At 39.5% G+C, this 21985-nt stretch overlaps 1 protein-coding gene and 1 long non-coding RNA gene across 11 annotated transcripts in view; one reads left to right on the top strand and one right to left on the bottom strand.

The window, feature by feature from the left end:
- Positions 1 to 427: 427 nt before the first annotated feature.
- IVNS1ABP (influenza virus NS1A binding protein) lies at positions 428 to 19968 on the bottom strand. Of its 5 annotated transcripts, none has more exons than XM_082473117.1 (15): positions 19573 to 19968; positions 13349 to 13570; positions 12254 to 12381; positions 11863 to 12032; positions 11659 to 11734; positions 10380 to 10553; positions 9907 to 10032; positions 8449 to 8556; positions 4379 to 4508; positions 3607 to 3831; positions 3012 to 3133; positions 2789 to 2915; positions 2574 to 2705; positions 2290 to 2463; positions 428 to 964 (listed from the first exon to the last, which is right to left on the bottom strand). In XM_082473117.1, exons 3-15 carry the CDS (start codon positions 12362 to 12364, stop codon positions 711 to 713), a joined length of 1929 nt encoding a protein of 642 aa, XP_082329243.1. In that variant the 5' UTR covers positions 12365 to 12381; positions 13349 to 13570; positions 19573 to 19968; the 3' UTR covers positions 428 to 710. The 5 variants fall into 5 exon arrangements, with proteins under 5 accessions (XP_082329243.1, XP_082329244.1, XP_082329245.1 ...); XM_082473118.1 differs by having other exon boundaries at positions 19841 to 19968; XM_082473119.1 differs by lacking the exons at positions 9907 to 10032; positions 10380 to 10553.
- A 169-nt stretch (positions 19969 to 20137) lies between these two features.
- LOC309666435 overlaps positions 20138 to 21985 on the top strand; it is a 53473-nt gene continuing 51625 nt past the window's right edge. For 4 of the 6 annotated variants that reach the window (XR_014267096.1, XR_014267097.1, XR_014267098.1 and 1 more), the window contains exon 1: positions 20138 to 20776. This is a non-coding gene — a long non-coding RNA (uncharacterized lncRNA). Of the gene's footprint in view, positions 20795 to 21527; positions 21704 to 21985 lie in introns of those variants that run through there. The other 2 variants (XR_014267100.1, XR_014267101.1) reach the window with 2 other exon arrangements.

The raw sequence follows: 21985 nt of genomic DNA, 5'->3' as shown, positions 1-21985 counted from the left end.
AACAACAAAAAAAATTGTAGCTGAGGCAAGAGCTCTCTGAAGCTTGCATTCTGAGCGTATAAAACACCTCACTGCATACTTTTAAGACTGCCACTCTGCTTCAGTAATTTGAACCTGCCACATTTTACTTCAACAGGTAAAGCACTCTGCTGAGAATACAAAAAGTTATAAAAAGGCCATCATAAAAGATTAAACCTCGGTAGGCATGTAAGCTTTCTTTTAACAAAAACAAAAATAGTCATTGTCATCTAGTTAAATAAGTCTCTTTGTTATAGAGTGTTCCAGTTATTGAAAAAGGGCCTTTAAAAAACCCAACTGCCTATATCTTAAAACCCTACCTCTCTTGCCCCATAATACACATTTGAGGGAAGAGTCATTTAATGTGCAAATTGGCAAACAAATGTGGAGGAGAGGGGACTTCTTGCAATGATGTGCCCAATCAATTCTTGGTTTATTCTTTTACAATATCAACTTCCAAAAAAGTAAAATAACCAAAGTAGCCCTAAAAATACACAAAACAGACCTTCATCTTTGCATTCCTTTCCCAATAAACACAAAATGTACAGCATGTTTAATAATATGCAATATGCAAAAGCTTTGTGTTGCTGTTAGCAACATCTATACCCACCCACCCTCCTTATTCACAAGTGTACCTCTACCTAACACAATTACATCACTAAGCCTGTTAGTTTGAAAGGGTCTTCAATTTGTTAAAACTGGAAAATCTTGGTATAGGGGCTCCACTCATTTGACTCAAGGTTATAGACTTCCACCGTATTCAGAAATTCATTGCCATCAAATCCTCCCACTGCATAAATGGTGTTCCCTACAGTTGTAATCCCAGCATTGCTCCTTGGTGAAGTCATGTTTCCCATCATCTTCCATTCATTTCTAGTTGGATCATACATCTCCACACAACTGATGGCATGAGAACCATCAAAGCCACCACCTACAAACAGTTTTCCTAAAAGAGAAAAGAGACAAGATTAATCTAGAGAGGCTAAGAAAGAAACCCTTAAATTGGTCTTTTGCTAAAACAGTGGTTCTTGGTAGAAAAGCCTGTTCGTTCTGTCAGAAAGGATGTATTGAATGCCTACCAATGTGGCAAGCACTCCCTAGAAGCTGGGGATACAAATGGAATAGAATTGTAAAGAACCTGTTTGTATGTGTAAGTCAGGCAATTTAAAGGAAGGGAGGCACCATCTAACTACAGTGCAATTCTCACAACAATTCTCTGTGGTTGTTTCTATTACTGCCATTTCACAGGTGAAGAAATGATGAATAAAGAAGTTGGACAACTTGCCTAGAGATGCAACTAGTAAGTGGCAAACCAGAGTAGTTCTGTGCACTGGAAGTTTTGTTATTAGTCCAGTGCATAAGAACTAAGATTCAAAATAAGTTACAGGAAAGCAGGTTTCAGATAACTGAACATTTTCTAGGGCTCTCAAACTATATAAAATGATTTTGGCATGGAAATTTCTTCTTGGAAACAGACTGAACTATGACTATTTTCAAATATACATGCAGGGCAGTTAACAGTTAAATTATTTTCAGACAAAATGTTAGCATTAAATATTCTCTGGAGCTTAAGGAAAAACCTTATTAGGGATTCTCGAATTCATTATTTTCTCATCTGATTGTCACTTAGCCTACCTGCATCCATGTACTTACCCATAAAAGAACCGACAAGGCTCATAGTAGGCCAGAGGTTGCAGGCCAGCAGGCTACTTACTGGCGTGCCTACACACTTAGGCTCTTGCCAGTTGAGCCACAAGCTTTGTTCTAAAAACAATTCTAACTGAATTCATTACTGTAATTATGTAATTAAACATTATGTAAATCCATAAAATGGATGTGAAAAGAAAGCTGTGTCTATATATGATGATTTGGAAACACTTGTTAAAAATCTAAAAATTTTGCTTCCAATTAGGCATGGAGTAGACAATTAGAAAAGACTAGATTTAGATGATTTGCATTTCTTTTGTTTTACAAATCAAATTTTTAAAAATTCTTGCTCTAAAGAAACAAACTCAAATTCCAAGATGATGCATTATGAGTATGATTTATGGAAGAAGATGAATTAATATATTTATGTTGTATATCCAGTACTGAGTGATTAGAAAAGACATTTCTAAAAGACAAACCACCAATCCCCACTGCGTCAGAAGAGAAGGCTACTTCTGAATCCTTCATTACACAAGCGGATAGTTATCACTGCCATTCTCTTGGAATTTTAGAACAGACTCTTGCTACTGCCTACTCCTCAACTCTGCAAGTCCCAACACTCACCGCCGAGAACAGCCACTCCAGCTCCTCGCCTAGCCACATTCATGGATGCAATTAAAGTCCAGGTGTTATTTTCAGGATTATAACGTTCTACTGTGTTCAGACAATTCCAAGACTCTGCGCCTCCAATTATGTACAAATAACCACCAAGCTCACAGACTGCAGACTGGTGTCTACCTATAAAATCAAGTCAAACCAAAATTATTATTCTGTCTCCCAAAACTGTAAGTGTGCACTACACATACCGTTGATTCAGAGGTCTTTAAAAAAAAAAAAAATCAACTTACGAATGTTAAGAGGAGCACAGCTGGTCCATGACTTTGTTATAGGATCAAATACATCACAATTTTTCAGTCCTTTTTGACCATATGGATCTGAGCCACCAACGATGTATAATTTCCCGTTCAGAGCACACACTCCTATGTGAGTATAAAATAAGGTTATAAATTGATAACTTAATTATCATACTTAAATACTGATGATCTCAGCAGAGAAGTATTACCTGCATTACAACGGTTAGTTCTCAATTCTGGAATAGGAGTCCAGTCATCTATGTTTGGATCATACACCTCTCCACATCTCAGGTCATCTGAGTGGCCATTTGATCCACCGACCACATAGAGCTGGCCCTATGCCAAAAGCGAGAGATTAATATTTCTGCCATTCTCAAGTTCTTAGAAAAAGCTAAATGTGGGCTGCTTCTTCCTGCAATATAGTGCACTTACCATGAGTACGGCCATTTGAAATCGGGCTCTTGGTGTCCTCATGGGAGCAAGAAAGGACCAATGATCTGTATGTGGATCATAGCATTCAACTGTTCGAAGACACTCCTCTCTGTTATAGCCACCTGGTACAAGAACCACAAAGAGTTATGTTTAAAATATTAAACTGGACCAGGGTTTCTGGTCTAGAATGGTTTAAGTAATCTGTACAAATGAGAAAAAGAATCTTTGTCCACAAACTTAATAAGGCCACATTAGTTGATGTTTTAACTAAGTGCTTGTAATAGCTGAATGACAAAATTATGAGCGTAAGTAAATTGCTTAGTCTTGACTTGAAAATTAGGAGAGAACAATTACCCACTTCATAGTTTTTTAAGAATTAGAGATAGACATTAACTTGAAGGCTAGGCAATACTATAGTACTGACTTTTTATTTCTGTCTTCTTAGAACGTGGTAAAGTGGAATGCCACAGAAGAAGGCATATTAAACAAACCCTGTCTTCCAAAGTTTGCATGTCACAAGCAAGCATAAATGTCCACTTACAGAGGCTTAGCCAGTTGAAGGTTTCTGATAAGTCACTTATCCTTCTATTCTTACCTGCAGCTATGAGTTTGCCATTCATCTCTGCTGTCCCCAGACCAGATCGTGCGTACTGCATAGGAGACATGGGCTTTTCTACTAACTCATCTGGTTGCATCTCAAAGCTTAAACTTTTAATGAGTTTTGGAGTACTTGTTGGTGAGCTCTGTGGGCTGTTTCGCCCATGAAGGAAAATGACACAGAAGATACCATCCAGCACAGCCAGGCACAAGTAAGTGTTATCTGTAAGCACAAGAGTTCCACGTTTAAAGATGCAATTTTTATTACTTCTGGTTGCTGTGTGATCCTGAATTGGACTCCAGATTCCAGACGGGATGACCTGCTACTCTTTTCCAAATTTAGTTGCTTCTGAGTTTTTTCCTCAATCAATTTAGAAGTATTATATGGTTCCACTTAAAACTCCTTCTTAGGGCTTCCCTGGTGGCGCAATGGTTAAGAATCTGCCTGCCAATGCAGGGGACATGGGTCCGATCCCTGGTCCAGGAAGATCCCACATGCCGCGGAGCAACTAAGCCCGTGCGCCACAACTACTGAAGCTGGCGCGCCTAGAGCCTGTGCTCCTCAACAAGAGAAGCCACTGCAATGAGAAGCCTGCGCACCGCAACGAAGAGTAGCCCCCGCTGGACACAACTAGAGAAAGCCCATGCACAGCAACAAAGACCCAACACAGCCCCCCAAAAATAAATAAAATAAATAAATTAAAAACAAACAAAAAACTCCTTAAAAAAGAAATAAATTGAAGGCAATCTGACAAGTGTAATACACTTACTTGAAGTCTTTTCCGAAGCAACGATTTTCCACTCGTGCTTAGGGCTTTGTATTGTAGCATTTGGAGAAGAGAGACATCCAATGGAACTGCTACTTATCTGCTTATGGCCATTCTCACGTGGTGGCTTTTTCTGCAAAATCAAAAGGCAGCTACAGAAACCTAGCCAAAGACCATACCTGGTGTACCTTTGCTCCTGAGCTATTCCACAACACTGAGAAAACCCTTAGTACCCTGCACTTATGCATGACATTTATAGCACACCTAGATTTAACACAAAACAACACTTTCTGACTGACACACATCACTGGCATTCTTCCATCTCCACTTAATAAGGAAACAACTACACCTACCCTGGTCAAGAAAAAGTTCAAGTTCAACAATTAAAAAAACATGTTGTGGGTCAAGTATCAGAATAGTCAAGGGAGGAAAAAATGGAACCTCCTCCTTCATAATCCACATAGTCTTTATATTAAGTATAGAATCTTCCAAAATGTTATAAATCTAAAACACCATGAATTAACTGAGAGAATACATTTAACCCACTATCTCCATGAAACTGTGAAACTTAACTAAATCATATGTACTGGTATCCTTCATATTAGCAGACATATATCCATCCAATCTCTCTGAAAGTTATTTTACAGGAAAAAAAGTGGCAATTACAAGAAATATTTACAAGTATATTTCTTTAGGATTACCTTAAAGGTATTATAGAGTGGTTTTCTAGACAAGTAAAACGACATCAAAACACAGAAGTAAAAATGGTAATCAGAAATTAATGAAGCAATAATACTAAAAGAACCAAACATTTTTAAAGGAATACACGAGAACATAAAAGAGGGAGAAATGGGCAAAGCTGCAAATTTTCAAATGGCTGTGAGAAGATTACATTGTGCCCTCGTGTATGAGTTCCCTTTGATGGTTTTCTTCCAATTACTTTAGCTCTTGACACTTCCAAAGGATATGATCACATGGCATTAGAAGAGTCAAGATTACCCTGGTAGGAACTGCCTGCTGAATGAATAGGTACCACCTTCAGTACCTGGCCAAGTTTGCTCATCCACTTATTTTGATCCCCAGGGCCACAGCCTCATGGGTAGATAGAATCTCTAATGGAAATTTCTGTTTCGAGTGGAAGAAAAAGGCCATGAAACAATAGAGAAAAAGATTTTGGTAGCTACTTGAAGCTGTGAAAAAACTATCAAGTTTGGTGTAAGCAATTCAGCAAATGTGGTCATAGCTTAAGTAGGCTATTTTGAGAAAAGGAGAATGTACCATGCTAATGGTTATAATTACATTCCATTTAGACATTTATTATATACCTAGGTATTATTAGGCACTTTATTCACACTGTCTCTTTTAATCCAGTAAGGGCAATATATCTCTCCATTTTATAGGTAAAAATACTGAAAATAAGAGAGAAAATATGCATTGCCTAAGGCAATGCAAGAAAAATAAGGATTAGGAATTCTGAGTATAAAGCCACTCTTTCATGCTATGATAGTCTGTGTGTCCTGTGCCACTACGAATTACAAGGTACATAAAACCCTATCCCAATCTGTGGGAAGAAGGGATCCAAAGTAACACAAGTTGATGATGCTTGATTAAGAGCTTTTACTGTAGTAAGAAAACTGTTCTAATGTATGGCTTTAATTGAGAGAAAATCAAATGTGAAAAAAAAAGCACAGTAATAATGAAGACTACTTAGTGTTATGTAACTAACAAGCCTTATATAGAAATGCTGGTTAACTCTTTTATGTTCCTTCCAGAACATTTTCAAACCTAATTCTTTACTCTCCTTTATTTTCAAACTTTACCCTATCAACTCCTCCCACTCAGCCCACCCACTGGCCCACACTTTCTTTGCCTCTGACCTCCCCAAGGGGTGGTCCCTGGTAGCTCTTTCTTTTTCAGCCACCATCACTTCTCAAGCTAAGCGTTTCTTAACCTTAATGCTCTCTGGAAATTATACCCACTAAAGGTTACAAAGTGGCTTCCTAAAACCAATGTAGAAGAGATATCCCTTATCTTCTTTTACATGACCTCCCAGAGGATGACTGGACACAGTTAACAATCTAGTCCTCCTTCAAACTTTCTTCTCCTATGTTAGCTAGCTTGTACAACACAATTTGATTCCAATGGTGCCTTCTCAACTTTTTCTCTTCCTGAAGCTTAGTGTGTTTCCTCATCCTTTTTACTTCATCATCTCTATTCATGGCACTTCCCTGGAATAAGTCACACAGGTCAGAATCCTACTCACCCTCAAATTCTTCGTTTCCTTAATTTTCCTAATCTAAACAATCACTAAGGACCTTTGTAACTATAAATGTCTAGAGTCCACCCTTTCCCCTTCTCGTCCTTAGATCAAGCCCTCATCTTTTCACCTGAACTACTGCTTGTAATAGTCTACAAATTGGTCTCACAAGCTTTAATCTACCCTCTGTACCTGGTCATAAAAATAGAAGGGTTCAATGCATTTAGTAAAGTAAAACAAACAAACAAACAAACAAAAAAACCCCTCAAATCAGCTGGAATCCCATGACCCAGAGACTGCCGCCTGATAGTTAACTATCTGTCTAAAATATGATGATGAACATATAGATCTCTGCTGTATGGAAATACCATAATTTAACCAATCCCCCTATTGTTGGACTCTTGCCCAGTTTTTCACTATTATTAAAGTTGTGAAATATATCTGTTCAGATCACTCTACTCCCTTGTCTAAAATTCTTTGAAAGTCCCACACTACTTGTAGAATAAAGTATGATCCCCGATCAGAGGTTATTTACCTACTCTCCCCGTCATGTGACCTGCAATTCCAAGAGTATCATCCTTTCACAGGTATCCTTTGCTATCTGACACACCTCTATCTGCTATGCAAACTCTTCCACATCCTCAGATGGCTCAAATGTTGCCTCCTTTGTGAAATTTCCCTAGTTTTTCTCCTTTTGGTTCCACCCTCCCCTTAATGTCTTCCGTAGGTAATTTGTATAAGTCTGTTCTGTTTTACCTACTCCTGTAACGTCCTGGAAGCAGAAACTGTCTCTTATGCATTTTTGGGCCCTCTTACCTAACATCACGGCCTGCCACTTATCAGGCACTCAACCACTGCTTGTTGAAAGAGTACTTTAAAAAACCATTAACTTACAGTTTAGAGATGTTTAGAGATAAGAGGGAAAATATCCTCAGTGTTCAAAATGCACAAACATGAACAAAATTCTCAACTAACTCAGCCCCAAAAGCTTTTTGTGAAAATAAAAATATTCAGCCACTATTGACACAGAACACCTGATAGTATCACCATACACGTTATTTCTGAGTCTATCATTTACCTTCTAATTATTAAAGGAAAACACCCATTAACTTGGGTCGACTCAGCCTACTTTATAGTTATCCCTGACAAATACAATGTTGAGCTAAAGGCCAAACACAAAGAATACATATTGTATAACCATTTACATAAATTTCAAACACAGGCAAACTAATCTAATGCTTCAGAAGTTGGGATATAATGGCTTCCTTTGGGGTAGTGTAGGGCAGTGACTGGGAAGGGGGCAAGAGGAAGGCTTCCAGAATGCTAGAATTCTCTTCTTGACCCAGGTAGTGTTTAAACCAGTGGGTTCACTATGTGACATCTATGATTTGCATTCTTTTCTCTAACGTTATTTATCCATAAACTAAAAAAGTTTATACCTGAGATTTTTTTTTAAAAATTGGGTCTAACAGTCATTCCCATTACAAACAACTATTTTTTATAATCTGACCAAAATAACAAATAATTTCTATTTTGCTTCATCTTATTGGCCCTTTTTCTTACTACTTGTAAATCCTATTTGATTGAGAAAAAAATCTAAGTGGGGTTTCCTACTTTGTTCTCGTTAATTTCTTTCTATGTGGCAAAAATGGTAGTAATGGTATGAAAAGTATGCTTGTTTTCTCCCACAAATGTTTCTGTCCAGTTATACCAATGAAGTTCTTCCACTTTCCTTTATTAAAGGAAAATTTCAGTCTACTATAAAATGCTCTAAGCAAACTTTAACCTGAGGTTACCTCAGATGTGCAATGTATACCTGCACAAACTGAATGTGGTCATCATCACTGCCAAACACCTCAGCCTGTCCATCTAGTAGGTTCCCATCAAGCAGCTTGTGATCAGCTGAGTAGTACAAGGTTTGAACCTGCAAAACAGCAACAGAACACCCATGTGGCTACTGTCTCCAGGGCTACTCCACTAGTATGCAGATCACACAAACGCCTCAAGGTAACCTCCAGTGTGCTTCTTGAGCTTCTTGACATCTTACTCTGGCAGGATCCCAAAGTAAAGAAAATACATGTCATGGTGGTAAAAATTTAAAAAACAAAAATAAGATACAGAATCTTCTAATACTGGCTGAAGAGTCCTTGGCTTGGTTGGCTTGAAAGAAATCTTCGTTTTTTCATAGCTTCTATGGTACAGCATTAAGAAAAAAAGGCACTAGTACAATATATAGGCTCTTAAAGAATATACATATTTATAATAAAATACTTGGTTTACACCTTTGAAGAGTAAGTGGTCTAATGTGCATAAACATATTTCTGTCCTGCGCAAGCAGTGTCAAGAAAAACAGATAAAAAACAAGTGCAAAAATTCAAACAAGCTACAGAGACACCTCCCTTAACAGATGCAAACATATGGCTAATGCATCTGATTTTCAAGTGGGAAACCATATAGAATTTAAAAATCACCTGTTAGCCTTTTTAGAGCATAATGATAACTGTGTTTTTAAAGGCCTAACAGGTTTGGTAAGCCTTTAGTGAATCCGAAAGGCTTAAGTGGAGGGATAAACTCAAGGTCACTCCACTGTTCCATCTGCATGTTTAATTCCCACCATTTCTCCGTCAATTTTTTCTTGTGCGCTTTTCAAAAAGTAGCCCAAGTTAAGTGAGTGACTATATGTATGAACAACACCATTGAAAAACACAAAGCTTTAAAGATAAGAATCCTGTAAAGGAGTAAACACCATTAAATCATCATCGTTCTCTGCCCACAGCGGATTTTTCTTAGGAGAACTGGGGCAGGACTGCTGCTTCTTTACGTGTCAATACACTTGAGGATTCTTCTTGTTTCTTCAGTCTTGGGTATCCTAGTTTTGTTAATAAACCTATGGGGAGATAAATCAATGGGGAGGAACAACCATTAGAAGCTTTTACCTACTTGTCAATTTAAAGCAAAAACCTGTGAAGAAAAATTAAGAATCTACAGAAAATTTCAGTACCACCTCCCATTTCTAAAGCAAATTACATGCTACTTTAAAGAAAGTTAACAGCACATAATAAGCAAAGAAATAAAAAAAGAAAAGCAGAAGACCAAACTGAACAGTTCATTCAGCTCACCTGGACACCCCCCCTGTTTCTCAGCTTAGGGGTACCTATAGCAAAATTTAAATTCTTTAGGGTCATGGTTATAAAATAAAAGTGAAAGGGAATCCTTCATGTTATAGCAAAATAATTTTTAATAATTGTTGAATCCCATTTACTTTAAAACTAACCTCTTCCATCAGCTCTTCCAGACTGTCTCCATTCTCCCAGATGCTACGCTGCACCCAGTTGATTACCTTTGTGTACAATTTGCCATTGCTGGGCAAGCAAACATTATCTTCAAGCATTACCTCCAACTAGAGTTGGGAAAAAACAAAGACACACGGATCAGTGTTGAGTCTCTAATTCTCAATTTCATAATAAAGCGGTCATAGATGCCCAACTGTACTCCATACGTTTACTCTAATTTTTACGGAAACCAGTAGCCAAAAAAAAAAAAAGAGAAGAAAAAGAAAAGAAAGTAAACAAACTGGTAGGCAGAAAACCATTACACTGCTAAAAATAACCGTATGGTTTCAATGTATTGTCTTTTTCATAACCATTACTCACTTGCTTGAAACATGGAGAAAGATTACATTCCTGGAACTAAGTAGTATGTATCTCTTTATTTAACCTTTACATCTTTCATCTTTATAGATTTTACCTTTAGCCGTGGAAGTTTAAGAAACTCTTCCTCTTCTGAAATTTGTAACAAATGCTCCTGAATATAAGCATCAACCTTATTCAACAAACGGGAGTCTCCCATACAACTTGCAAAATTTCGGTAAGAGATGCAGCTGGTAACATCCATTCTAGATAGTAAATAATCACCACAAACCTTGGAAAAGAAATACACGAGTGCCAACATTTACATACATTTTATTTAACAAATATTTAATACTCAGTGTGTAAGCACTATGTGAATATATAAAGATTAACCAAAAATCACTGCCTTAGAACAAGTTTAACAGTAGGAAGAATACATGTATACAAACGATAAACATCAAAGAATGCCATTCAAATACATAGGATGTTTAAGGAAAAATGCAACAAACTGAAATGCTATGAAAATGCACATGAAATGTTCGGACAAGTATTTCCAACTAGAATGATAGATAAGGCTTCATAAAGGCAGTAATCTGAATGGGGCTCTACAGGGGAGATGACGTTGAATGCACATAGGAACTAGGGAAGATGCTGCAACCATTTAGTTTGGCCAGAAAAAAAGATAAGACAATCAGGAAATAGTTTTGGAAGAATAGCAACTATATTAGGGAGAGCCTGGAATTCTAACCTGAGGGACGCGTGCTATGACCACAAAAGGATTTTTAAGTAGAGTGAGGGGGTTAGCAAACTTCTTCTCAAAGGGCCAGACAGTAAGTTTTTAGGCTTGTGGGCTGTACTTTCTCACAACTACTCAACTCTGTCACGGCAGGTGGAAAGCAGCCATAGACCGTGTGTAAATGAAAGCTATGTTACAATAAGATGTTATAAAAACAGGCAGCTGGCCTCAGGCCTGCAGTTTTGTGACTCCCACATTAGAGGATTAAATGCCTTTTTCCCTGTAAATTATTAAGCACTTCTCAGTGGCATTAAATTCTAGAAAGAACACTTCTAAAGAACAACCGAGAAGTGTAGAAGAACGGAGAATTAAGGATATGAGTTATATGATTAACTGAGAAAATCAAGACTTACCCTGCCAGAGAAGACTATTGAAAGAGCAAGATTGTAGGTTGAATTATCTGAGAGGAAGTGTGACCCTGCTGTGTTACATTGGCTAAACAGTTAAAATTACATACATATTCGGTTCTCCAGGGGAAAAAAAGGGACATTTCCAAGTTCTTGAGTCCAACAGATGTCTTATAACAAATTGTACACACTAATCATATAAAATAAGACCCCCTAGTAACAGTACTCCTTGTATATTACTTCTGTTACTCTACCTGCTTTACTCGGTCCATCTTCAGCTTTTTTGCTGCAGAATAAACGTCTTTAACTAATTCCTTATCGGCTTTCAACCTATTAGAAAAAAGGTTCTTTATCATTTATCATACCAAGGCCTTGAAACACAGATACTTAATTTAAATAAATTTAGAGGGACTTGGAATTTCATTCCCTAGTTATATGATGTACTTCAGAGAACTTACTGAGCAGTGTAGGCATAATTCAACAAGACTTCCACAGCTTCCGGATTGAGATCATCAAACTTAACATGAGAAACTCGATGAGGATCACTATCATTATTAAAGATTTCAAATAAATAGGGACTGCAGCAAGCCAGGACTGCTCTGTGAGCTAACATCTCATGGCCACAGACCTGCAAAGTGAGGAATTCACATTAGCAGCATTGTGGACTATGTATTTCTCTAGCTAATTACTACATCGTATCCTTCATCTTACATTTCTGGGTAAATCATTCTTTTTTAAACTTATTTCATTAAATGCCTCCTATGAAAAACAAAACAAGCCAATCCAAGAACATATGGTTTTTAGTAATGAAAGATCAATTCTGTAAGTTTCCAATTACGTTTTAAATACCTGAAGTCGAACATCACAGAACTGGCCACTTTTCCTCAGGGCATTTAATTTGGCAACAGAAGACTCAATGAAATTTTCGTCTTCAAACATTAAATATCCATTGGGAATCATTTTTCCTTATAATTTGGCTAAAGGGCAGAAAGAAAGCCAAGTTACTTTTACTTATGAATGGTGATTTTTATAACATTTTAAAGAGTAATGCAGTATCTTTAATTTTCAAATTTCATCCTATCAACAACACATAAAAATTTTATCATACAAAAACATTGCTAAAACACCACTGGCACTGAACGTCTAAGCCTTTGTACCCCTATACTTTGGTCCTAAGTCTTTTCAAGGATTCATACAGTAGTGTTATGGTGTCCCAGCAATTTTGGCCAGGTTTCTATTCCTATTAGTACACTCGTTGTGAAGGGGAAAAAAAATGTAAACCCAGCCCTGCCCAAACCCATATAACAAGCAACTGAAAAGCCTGGAAAGATGTGAAGTGGTCATCACATATAGATTCCTTGGTTGGGGCTGCAGTCATTCCTTTATTCACTGATATATAAGACTAACTTACATTCTGTTCCCTTTGCTCTACTCAATATTCTGTGATAACCTATGTGAGAAAAGAAGCTAAAAAAGAATCAATATATGTATAACTGTATATGTATATGTATAACTGAATCACTTTGCTGTACACCTGAAACTAACACAACATTGTAAATCAACTATACGCCAATAAAATAAAAATATTTTAAAAATTCTGTTCCCTTTGCAAGTTTCATATATTTTAAATTACTTATCTCATAAACATACAAGATAGAAATGTATGTTCTTTAAAAAATTTTCCATGTCACCGTTTCTTGTGAACAAGTGACTAATGGCTACACAAAATGCATCATTAAAAAGTGGTACTAGAAGATTTCGGTTTGAAGTAACTGATTCATTTAAGTTTAAAATAGTTTATAGAAAGGAAAAAATAGGAAAAAAAATTTTTCTACGAATATTACTGACTTCGCCTTTTAAAAATATTATCAAAGGCTGTTAGTGTACTTGGCACAGTCTTCAGAAAAAAAAAATGTGTGCACTGGGCACTGACTATCCACTTACCTACTATACTGGTGAGAAATGTATTTCCGGGGTGTTTTAAATAATCCAAGGACAAAGGAAACTCAGCGCTTCGTTGAGGTATGAAGACAGGTGGCTGAAGTGAAGGCAGAGGTGTCTGAAGCTCTAATGGTGATTCCAAAACTATCAGGCTTGAAAATGATGTAATCAAGTCCTTTAAAGCTATAGACACGAACTTCTTCTGTGATAATCATGCATCATAATCTGTAATAATGACAATTGTTGGATATTCAGAATGATCAAAGACTGCCATTGATCTAGGTAGATAAGATCATGCAAAGTCCTGATCTTGAAGACATTTTGAGGTAAATGGCACAATACAGAAAATAACACAAATACAACTATACATAAGCATTTTCATTTAACCTGCAACCACTCAGGTGATTAAAAAAAATAAAATCCCTCCCCAGAAGGAGCTAGTAACTTTTACCATTTAAGTGAGATACACAAGCACAAAATTAGAGGAAACTATAAATATTGGTTAATTCTAATATTATTTACTATTAGAGTCCAACTAATATACAAACATGTGTTCTGTCTGTGTTTTTACCAGCCAGCAAGCAACCATCATTATTCCCCGACATGTATACAATGTTACAGTCAAACCAGATATACTGTTTCCCAAAATGTGCTCTGTACTTACCCACCTCTGTAACTTCAAGTTTCCTTTTCTTGGAATACCCTTAACCCAACCTCTGCCCGCTGAACTCTTACCTCCAGAGCCCCTGCCAAATCCCTTCAGCTGAGTAGTTTCTCCCCATCCTCCACATACTGAACCCTCTCTGAAAGTGTGTGTGTGTGTGATCTTCCAGCTGGACTGTTCTGGCTTATCTTCCTTGATTCAAGGCCTCTTGAAGGCAAAGCCTCTGTTTTCTTTATCTTTGGATCCTTCCCATCTCCCCCCACCAAAACAACTAGCCTAGAAGCCTGAATATAAAGATGAGTAATTTGTTGAAATGCACTAAATAAACAAAAAGGAAAATATTGATGTCTGTGCTCTGTATGATCATTTTTCTTATATACAGTAATAAACTACCAACAGAAGAATTCTGGTTCAAATCAAATCTTGAGGGAAATCCCATTCAGTCCTCCCCCCATTTTCACATGTCATTAACTAAAAGTGTCAGAGTCAGATGGTACTTATTTTTTAATCATCTGAACAGCTCTTACACCACTAATTCAGCAAACCAGAACTAAATAAGAAATTATTTGAAAGATGTGCATACGTTTTAAAACAGACATCTTCAAATTACCTGTATTTTCCTTATATATCAATCAAGCCCACAATTCTAAATCTAACAATTATGTTAATGTGAATGGTCCCTTACCCCAGAACCCACTTGAAGGCTAGTCCAGTTCCATTTCAACAAACTATTGTATTAAGTGCAACACATGCACAATCTGTATCCCGTATGCCTTCACTGGTTTCTCCATAGCTTAGGTTTTATTTCAAGGAAACCTGAGTATTCTGACTCAGGTTGGGACTACTGTCAATGCTTACTCCTGCAATGAAACTATTTCATACCTTTATGTAATATTGATTTCCTCTGCTCTACACTTGCATCCAGATTAGTTAATTCAGCTTTTCTTAACAAACCAGTTCTAACAAAACAAATGTTTTCCAAGTAACACACAATTCTATGTACAGAGAGAACACACTATCCAAAAGAAACCTTCAAACATTTTCAGCCAAGACCTAGCTCAAGTTGGGAAAATCTATGCAAGGGTGAAAGGGGGGGACCCCTCCATGCAAGTTATGTTGGATGTGATTAAAATGTATGCCCTCTGAAAAACCAAAAACAAAGGGAGATTTATAAGTATTTTAAACTTTGACCAGTTTTATTCAGTATTTATTTGTAAACGAGCCTTGATCTTACCAAGAATAAAAATGGCATCTATATATTGACATATCTCGTTTTACTGCACTTCACTTTTTGTGCTTCACAAATACTACCTTTTTTTTTTTTTTTTTTTTTTTTGCAAATTGACGGTCTGTGGCAACCCTGAGTTGCCAGCTGATGGTCAGCATTTTTTAGCAATAAAGTATTTTTAAATTAAGGTATGTATGTTATTTTTAAAGACATAATGCTTTGGACACTTAATAGACTCCAGTAGAGTATAAACATAACTTTTATGTGCACTGAGAAACCAAAAAATTGGCGTGACTCGCTTTACCACAGTGGCCCAGAACCAAACTCACAGTATCTCTGTGGGTGTATTTGATAAATTGAAAGTTCTACCTTAAATTTATTTTGGAAAACAACAAGAACAACAAAAACCTGGATGGTTAAAATCACTTCAGTCCTTTGGGAGAAAATACTGGAGAATTTTTGGAGCAACTCTTGCCATACAAATTTGTACAATATTATTAGTTTTGCCACAGAGTGAATGCTACCACATTAGTACTCGATGATTTTCTCGTACAGCAAGGTCTTAACATGAACCTAATCTCTAACGTCTGCTGATCCGTATAACCCTACTTGATTTTAAAAGCTAGCCCAAGTCCACTCGGCATTTAAGTTAATGCAACAAACTTTATTTAATTACCGTCCTCATATACTATATGCCCCTACTCTCACCCACCCCCAAGTTGGAGGAGGTCACCTCAACTTCTGCCTGCAAAACCATGTCTTTCAAAGTTCACATTCACTTTCACTAAAGTTAGTGTGGACAAATTGAGTTTTAAGCCATTCCAAAGAGTCATAGATCTCAGTTTGGTCTATGAAACTCAAGCTCAATAACTGATGGAATAAAAATGTGGGGAGAATTTTTTATCTCTGAAAAGCCAAACCAAAAGCCCCAACATCCCAGGCGTACATAAAATTATAAAATTTAGAATTTTATTTGATATTTAAAAAACACATTTGACTAATCCACTTTTAAAATTAAAACTGAGATCAAATGCAATATATTCTGGTAAACAGTCTTCAGTTTCTTAATATGGCCAGTGCAAGAAAAGGGATACAGACGACTCATAAATGAGTAATTAAATTGCTTCAGTAAAACCCAGAAGTTCACATGTTACCACAGCCCGCCAAAAGATCAGCTGAACCCAAATACAATTCAGTAAGCCTTATCAAGGAGCTGTAAAAAATGCAGGCACAATATGACCTGCCCCCAAATTCTTCTTGGGCCTTCAGTAAGAGCAAGATAAAATGTTATCAAACTTTCAAAGAATCCTTAAAACCTCAAGGCAAATTACAAGTATTATTTAAGTTTCAAGGCAATCTTTTGAGGGTAGCCAACTCACAAAATAGTAACTAACTCCATTTTTAAAGGACAGACTTTATAATACAAAGTAAGTCAATGAATCTTTTAAAAACCAGAAGTTATAGATTCCCAATGTCTGAAACGATCCATCTATATCAAAACTCACCAAACTCACTCCCTCACTCCATGCTTTTAACCTCATTGTTCTGTAATTCTTATATCCCACAAACATGTATGGCTCCAAACATATGGCAGGCACAGTTTGGAATGGGATGCTCATGACACAATGGCGTTAACTCCACTCCCCAGCCTTGAACACTCCACAGACCAATCAGAAAGACAAACCAAGCAGCGAAAACAGTGCAAACAAAAGGGGAAAAAGGTATGAAAGCACACATATTCCAGAAACTGCAGAGATCTCTGTTTAAATAGACTGTAGTTTGCAGGATGCATATGGTAAACGGTAGGCGAGGAAGTAAAAGAGATCAACATTAAGGTTTAAACAGAGCAGAATTTTTAGCACAGAGGCATAGGACACTCGCAGAAATATAGGAGATGGTCTGGAGGAATGGGTAAAACATGGATGCAGGGAAATTATTTATAACCCTTGCTTATCCTAACTGGTAATAAGGATATTTTAGAGTAGATATGTGGCATCAATATCAAAATTAGAATTCCAAAAAGCATAATAGAGACATTTTTAGTTTGCTGCATGCTTAAAGTTGGGAAGGAAAAGAGGAGTTTGCTTTGGGACATTATAAGGCTGAGGTACCTGTTGGGCATCCAGGTTGATAGGAAAAGTGTAAGGATAGTGAGCGACAGATCGGTTTATAAATCATTTACAAGGCGGTAATTGAAGTTTACAAGTAAATATAATCATGTACTTTCTGTGGTTCTAACAAAAACTCAGAAATCCTCCCTTATTCATTAATTCGTCCATTTACACTCTCTAGCACATGGTAGGAGGCTCCCCAACCTTCTTGTAGATTTGACTATGCAATCATACTGTTGAAAAGTCAATGAAATGATTTTTAGGGGTACTTCATCTTAATATCAATGATTAAGAGAGTTCCCCAACAGGAAAACATTTTGCATTAAAAAAAAAAAAAAAACACGCAACACTTATCTGCAAAACACATTCGATTGCCACCTAAAATATCCTTCAATCAAGAAAAAACAAAACCCCACTCCAAAGTATTGGGGTGGCCAAAAAGTTCGTTCGGATTTTTCTGTACCTTCTTACAAGAAACACCCGTATGAGCTTTTCGGCCAGCCCAATAAGTAGCCAAAAAAGACACGAATTTAAAACTAAAACCAAAACCTGGAACACTTTGTTTTGGGGGGAAAAGCCAGAAAAACAGAACTGCAAATTAAGATAATTAAGAAATTAATATTAACTAATGATAGAGGTTTCATCTATTAGGAAAACACAGAGGAAAAACCATTCTGGGTCTCCTTTAGGTCAGTGATGTTAGTCCAGTTTTACCTCTCACTACCAAATTGTAGACATTTGACGAGTAGCCTGCCAGCTGGTATTAAATTATAGTATTCTCAATCCAATTCTAAACAGTCAGCGTACACCTCATCTCCAGATATACAAAGAATAACTGCTCCTTCAGCATCTTTCAGACAGAAGTTTTGGCATGATTATGCCTAAAGCTACTCATCAGTATACTGTTATCCTTAAACAACCACCAGTGCTACAATTATTAAAAGAAAATATTGTCTCTGATAGTCTAGTCCATGCTGTACTTGTTGAACTGTTTAGAGTAGTACTATGCTTACAGGGTTGTTATTTACTACTAGACAGAAGATCACCACACGCAAGTTCTCAAAGAACAGCTTGACGCCAGGGTGTTCTAATCCTCTATGACTGACAACAGACATTAGGGAAACAAAAATAAACCCTTTAGGCCTCTGATTTCTATTTATCTAGTTTTTGAAACGTCAGCGGCCTCAAACAATAGATCTGTCTACTTTGTATTGGGGAAAAAGTAAATCTATATCTAAAGTATTTGTGGTTCAAGTTTCCCTACGGTCAATCCTCAATCTGATACTGCCTGCTACCTTCCTACCATCATGAGCTTACAACCAGAGTCCCTTTGCAAGATGCGCAGAAAGACGGAAAAAGAGCAAACCTCTCTGCCGATTTTCTTTGGCAAAAACAAAGTGGCGAGCGCCCCAGAGTGACTGGAGAGTCCTGCAGTCCCAGGCCTTCATCCCCGCGCGGCGGGGCGGGAGCCCACTCCGAAGGCTGGGAGGCAGAGCGCCCAGCTTCTGCACACCCCCGCCCGGGATTGGCCAGCCCCGCAGTCATTCAGCGCGACACGTCAGGGCAGCCGCTCCCTTCCTCTCTCCTCCCGCCCCCTTCTCCCCGCGCTTGGCAAGAAAAGCGGGCAACGTGGAGCGGGAACAAAGGACCCCGCGGCCCACGGCGATCAGGGGCGCGGTGCCACCCTACCCCAGGCCCGGGGTACCGATGGGGCCCTGGGCCAGCTCCCCGCCCACACTCGCCGGGTCCTGGGAAGGCTCATGGAAGAGAGTCCAGACCCCGGGCCGACCCCAACACTAGGCATCGGTTCCTGACAGCAGGAACGGAGATTCCCGCGCCCTCCTTCCGGGAGGTCATCCCTGGCCCGCGCGCGGCCTCTTGACCCAGGTCCCCGAGGACCCCTCGTGCAAAAACTTCTCGTTCCTCACGCCCTGCTTCCTCGACTCCAGCGCTCTCCGAGGCGGCCCGCGCCCGCCCTTGGCCGCTAACGCGATCCGGCAACCACAGCAGCACCGGGAGCGCGAGGGCCGCTCGGCTGCGGCTCCTCGCCCCCAGAGAGCGACGGCGACGGAGGCAGCGGCCGCGGCTTGGGGCGTCCTCCTCCCGGCACCCGGCACCGCTCCGCGCCTCACACCCTGACCCCAGCCGCCCGCGCCATCCCCCAGTTCGCAGTCTGGCTGCGCCCTCTTCCTCCTCCACCGTCGATGGGACCAGCGCGTATTACCTGATTCATCTCTGAAGAGATGGAAAAACTCATCTCTGGAGCTTCAGAGGGGAGCAGGAGGAAGCGGGCGGGAATCGGCCCAACGGAAAGCGCCTCGAGGCCACCGAGGAGGGAGCGACCGAGCGGGGAGACGAGCGGACAGCCCGCGGAGGCTGCGAGGAAGGGGAGCGCACCGGAAATTCGCGGGGACTCGCTCGCTCGCTCGCTGGCACAGCGGCGCTGAAGCCGCAGGCAGCGAAACTGTGCCCAGCAGCCCCGAGCTACCGACCTCCACGCGCGTCCCGGAGACACTGCCCCCGCCGCTGCCGCCAGCTAGCGCCTCACCCCTTCGCACGTCACCACGTGCGCCGCTGCCGTAGCCGCCGCCAACGCCTCCCCGACGCTTCCGGCTGGAAAGCGTCGGCAAATGAAGGGCGAGCACAGCAATATAGCGCTCGCGGCCCCGCCCACCGCTGGCCCCGCCCCACCCACCCTTCTCCCCCGCCCTGTTTGGTTCGGTCCTGCGCAGCTCAACTAGGTCAAAGCAAGGTGATCTTTGGAAGAGCGAGTGCTCGGGGCCCGCCACTTGTCGCGCCGTCGGCCCTTGCCCTTTCAGACAGTCCGGGAACTGGTTCCCTCCAGCCGCCCTCACCTGTTCTGCCATCCCCTGGAGGCACAATATAGCCAGACAGATTAGACGGGAGAGATTAGGTTTTTCGGCGTCAAATGTACATCTAGGCAACAGCCCTAGGACTGGAGCTGGCCGCAGTGGACCTAAGAGTCTGTAGCTGCCCGTCTGCCCTCACCTTTGTAGGAGGGTGGTGCGAGGAGGAAGCGTGGTGATTGTGAGGAAGAGCAGAGGCCGGCTGACGAAAAGGGGTGAGAGGATTCAGTAACTTAGAGAAAACAATTGGCGAGGTCAGAGAATGCCTCATATTATATCAGTGTTGCTATGAAAACCTGTTTACTTCTACTTTTTGTCCCCGGGATTTGTTTTGTCTGAGTGCAGCTCTCCTCTCGGCGGCGACACTGAGTCAGCTCTTTGCTGGACTTGCCCTCTTGGAAAAATAACCTTGAGACCAGATAGCAACCTTAATTATCCCCACGCACTCACCCACCTTGCCCCCAGAAGACAAACCTGTTCAGGGGGAGCGTGGGGTATAGCAGGCTGACAGCAACTTCATGCGACTCTGAAGGGCACACTGGAAAGCTTCCTAGATTGAAGGTGAGGGGATTTCGTGAGGTAAGCTTGTTTAGAGTTTGGCAGGGGCTTCCAGGTTAATGTCCTGTTAGCCTATCCTGATTTGGTGAGGGTGCTTAAGCCACCTACACCTAACCTTGTTTGTATCTGATCCCTCCGCTTAATTAGTAGACATATTTCTAGGGGCCCTTTGTCATCACTTCCTACCATTCTTTATCATTAACTATTTCGTATATGCTTATGGGAGCAGGAAAAATGTTGGGGCCCTTCATCTGCAATAGAAGCTTTACAACTTTTTATTCTAAAATATTGAGGCAAGGAGATTTTTGTTTTGTTTTGTTTCCAATTCAATTGTGGAAGGAAACAGGATCTAAGATATCTATTAGTATAATTCTTATACCTTTCTTAAGGAGAAAAAGACTGACATTTGCCACTGGCCTCTTGTCTTTGTCTGATAATAATTGACAGCAGTGTTCACTTTTATTGCAAATGAAACTATTCGAGTACATACCTTTTACATTCCTTTAATACCATAGACTTCATCTTTCCAGAGAGAGAGTATGAACTGCCCACTTCAGGTAGGCACATGACTTTGTGGCCTGCTGGACACATGGTCCCACTGGCTGTACTCTAAATAGTGCCTCTGTGACCTGAAACAATCACCACCTTCTTAAAGCTACAGTGTCAATGCATTTTTGCCTTGTATGGAATTTCACATTTGCATATTACCTTCTCTATGAATAATGACAATTTATGCATTCCATTTGTCTTCCAGGCAACTCCAGATTTAAGCCTGTCTTTCCGATTACTATATAATCCAGATGAAAATTTAACAATGGAACATCGTGGACAATTTCAACCCAGTAAAGTAACAGATTATAAGATTTCACTCAATATTTTAATTACACAAGATATGTTTGGACAGTGTTTAATAAAAATAAAAACTATCAACTTCTATTTTATGTCAGGCACTGAGAAAGATAAATTAGGGATTGATGCCAACCTGCAATCTGCCTGTTTTCCTCTCTGATCCTGCTTTAAATGTTGTCCCAGTCCTAAACTCTGGCTTGTGTTTTATTCTTTTTTTTTTTTTTTTTTAACACCAATCTTCATTTATCAATTTCCCCCCTCCTTTCCTTTTAATTAATTAATTTATTTATTTTGGGGTGTGTTAGGTCTTCGTTTCTGTGCGAGGGCTTTCTCCAGTTCCAGCGAGCGGGGTCCACTCTTCAT

This window comes from Balaenoptera physalus (assembly GCF_965194825.1).
Source record: "Balaenoptera physalus genome assembly, chromosome: 1".
Taxonomy (NCBI): domain Eukaryota; kingdom Metazoa; phylum Chordata; class Mammalia; order Artiodactyla; family Balaenopteridae; genus Balaenoptera; species Balaenoptera physalus.
The sequence above is the reverse complement of the archived record's forward strand: the minus strand, read 5'-3'. Positions and strand labels throughout refer to the sequence as shown.

Coding starts and splice junctions, on each gene's coding strand:
- IVNS1ABP (XM_082473117.1), bottom strand. CDS start 12,364: ATGATTCCCAATGGATATTTAATGTTTGAAGACGAAAATTTCATTGAG. Junction 4,509..8,448: donor ACCACATTCAGTTTGTGCAG/GTATACATTGCA, acceptor TTGATTTTGCAG/AAAAAGCCACCACGTGAGAA. Junction 3,832..4,378: donor TGCTTCGGAAAAGACTTCAA/GTAAGTGTATTA, acceptor TTGTGCTTACAG/ATAACACTTACTTGTGCCTG.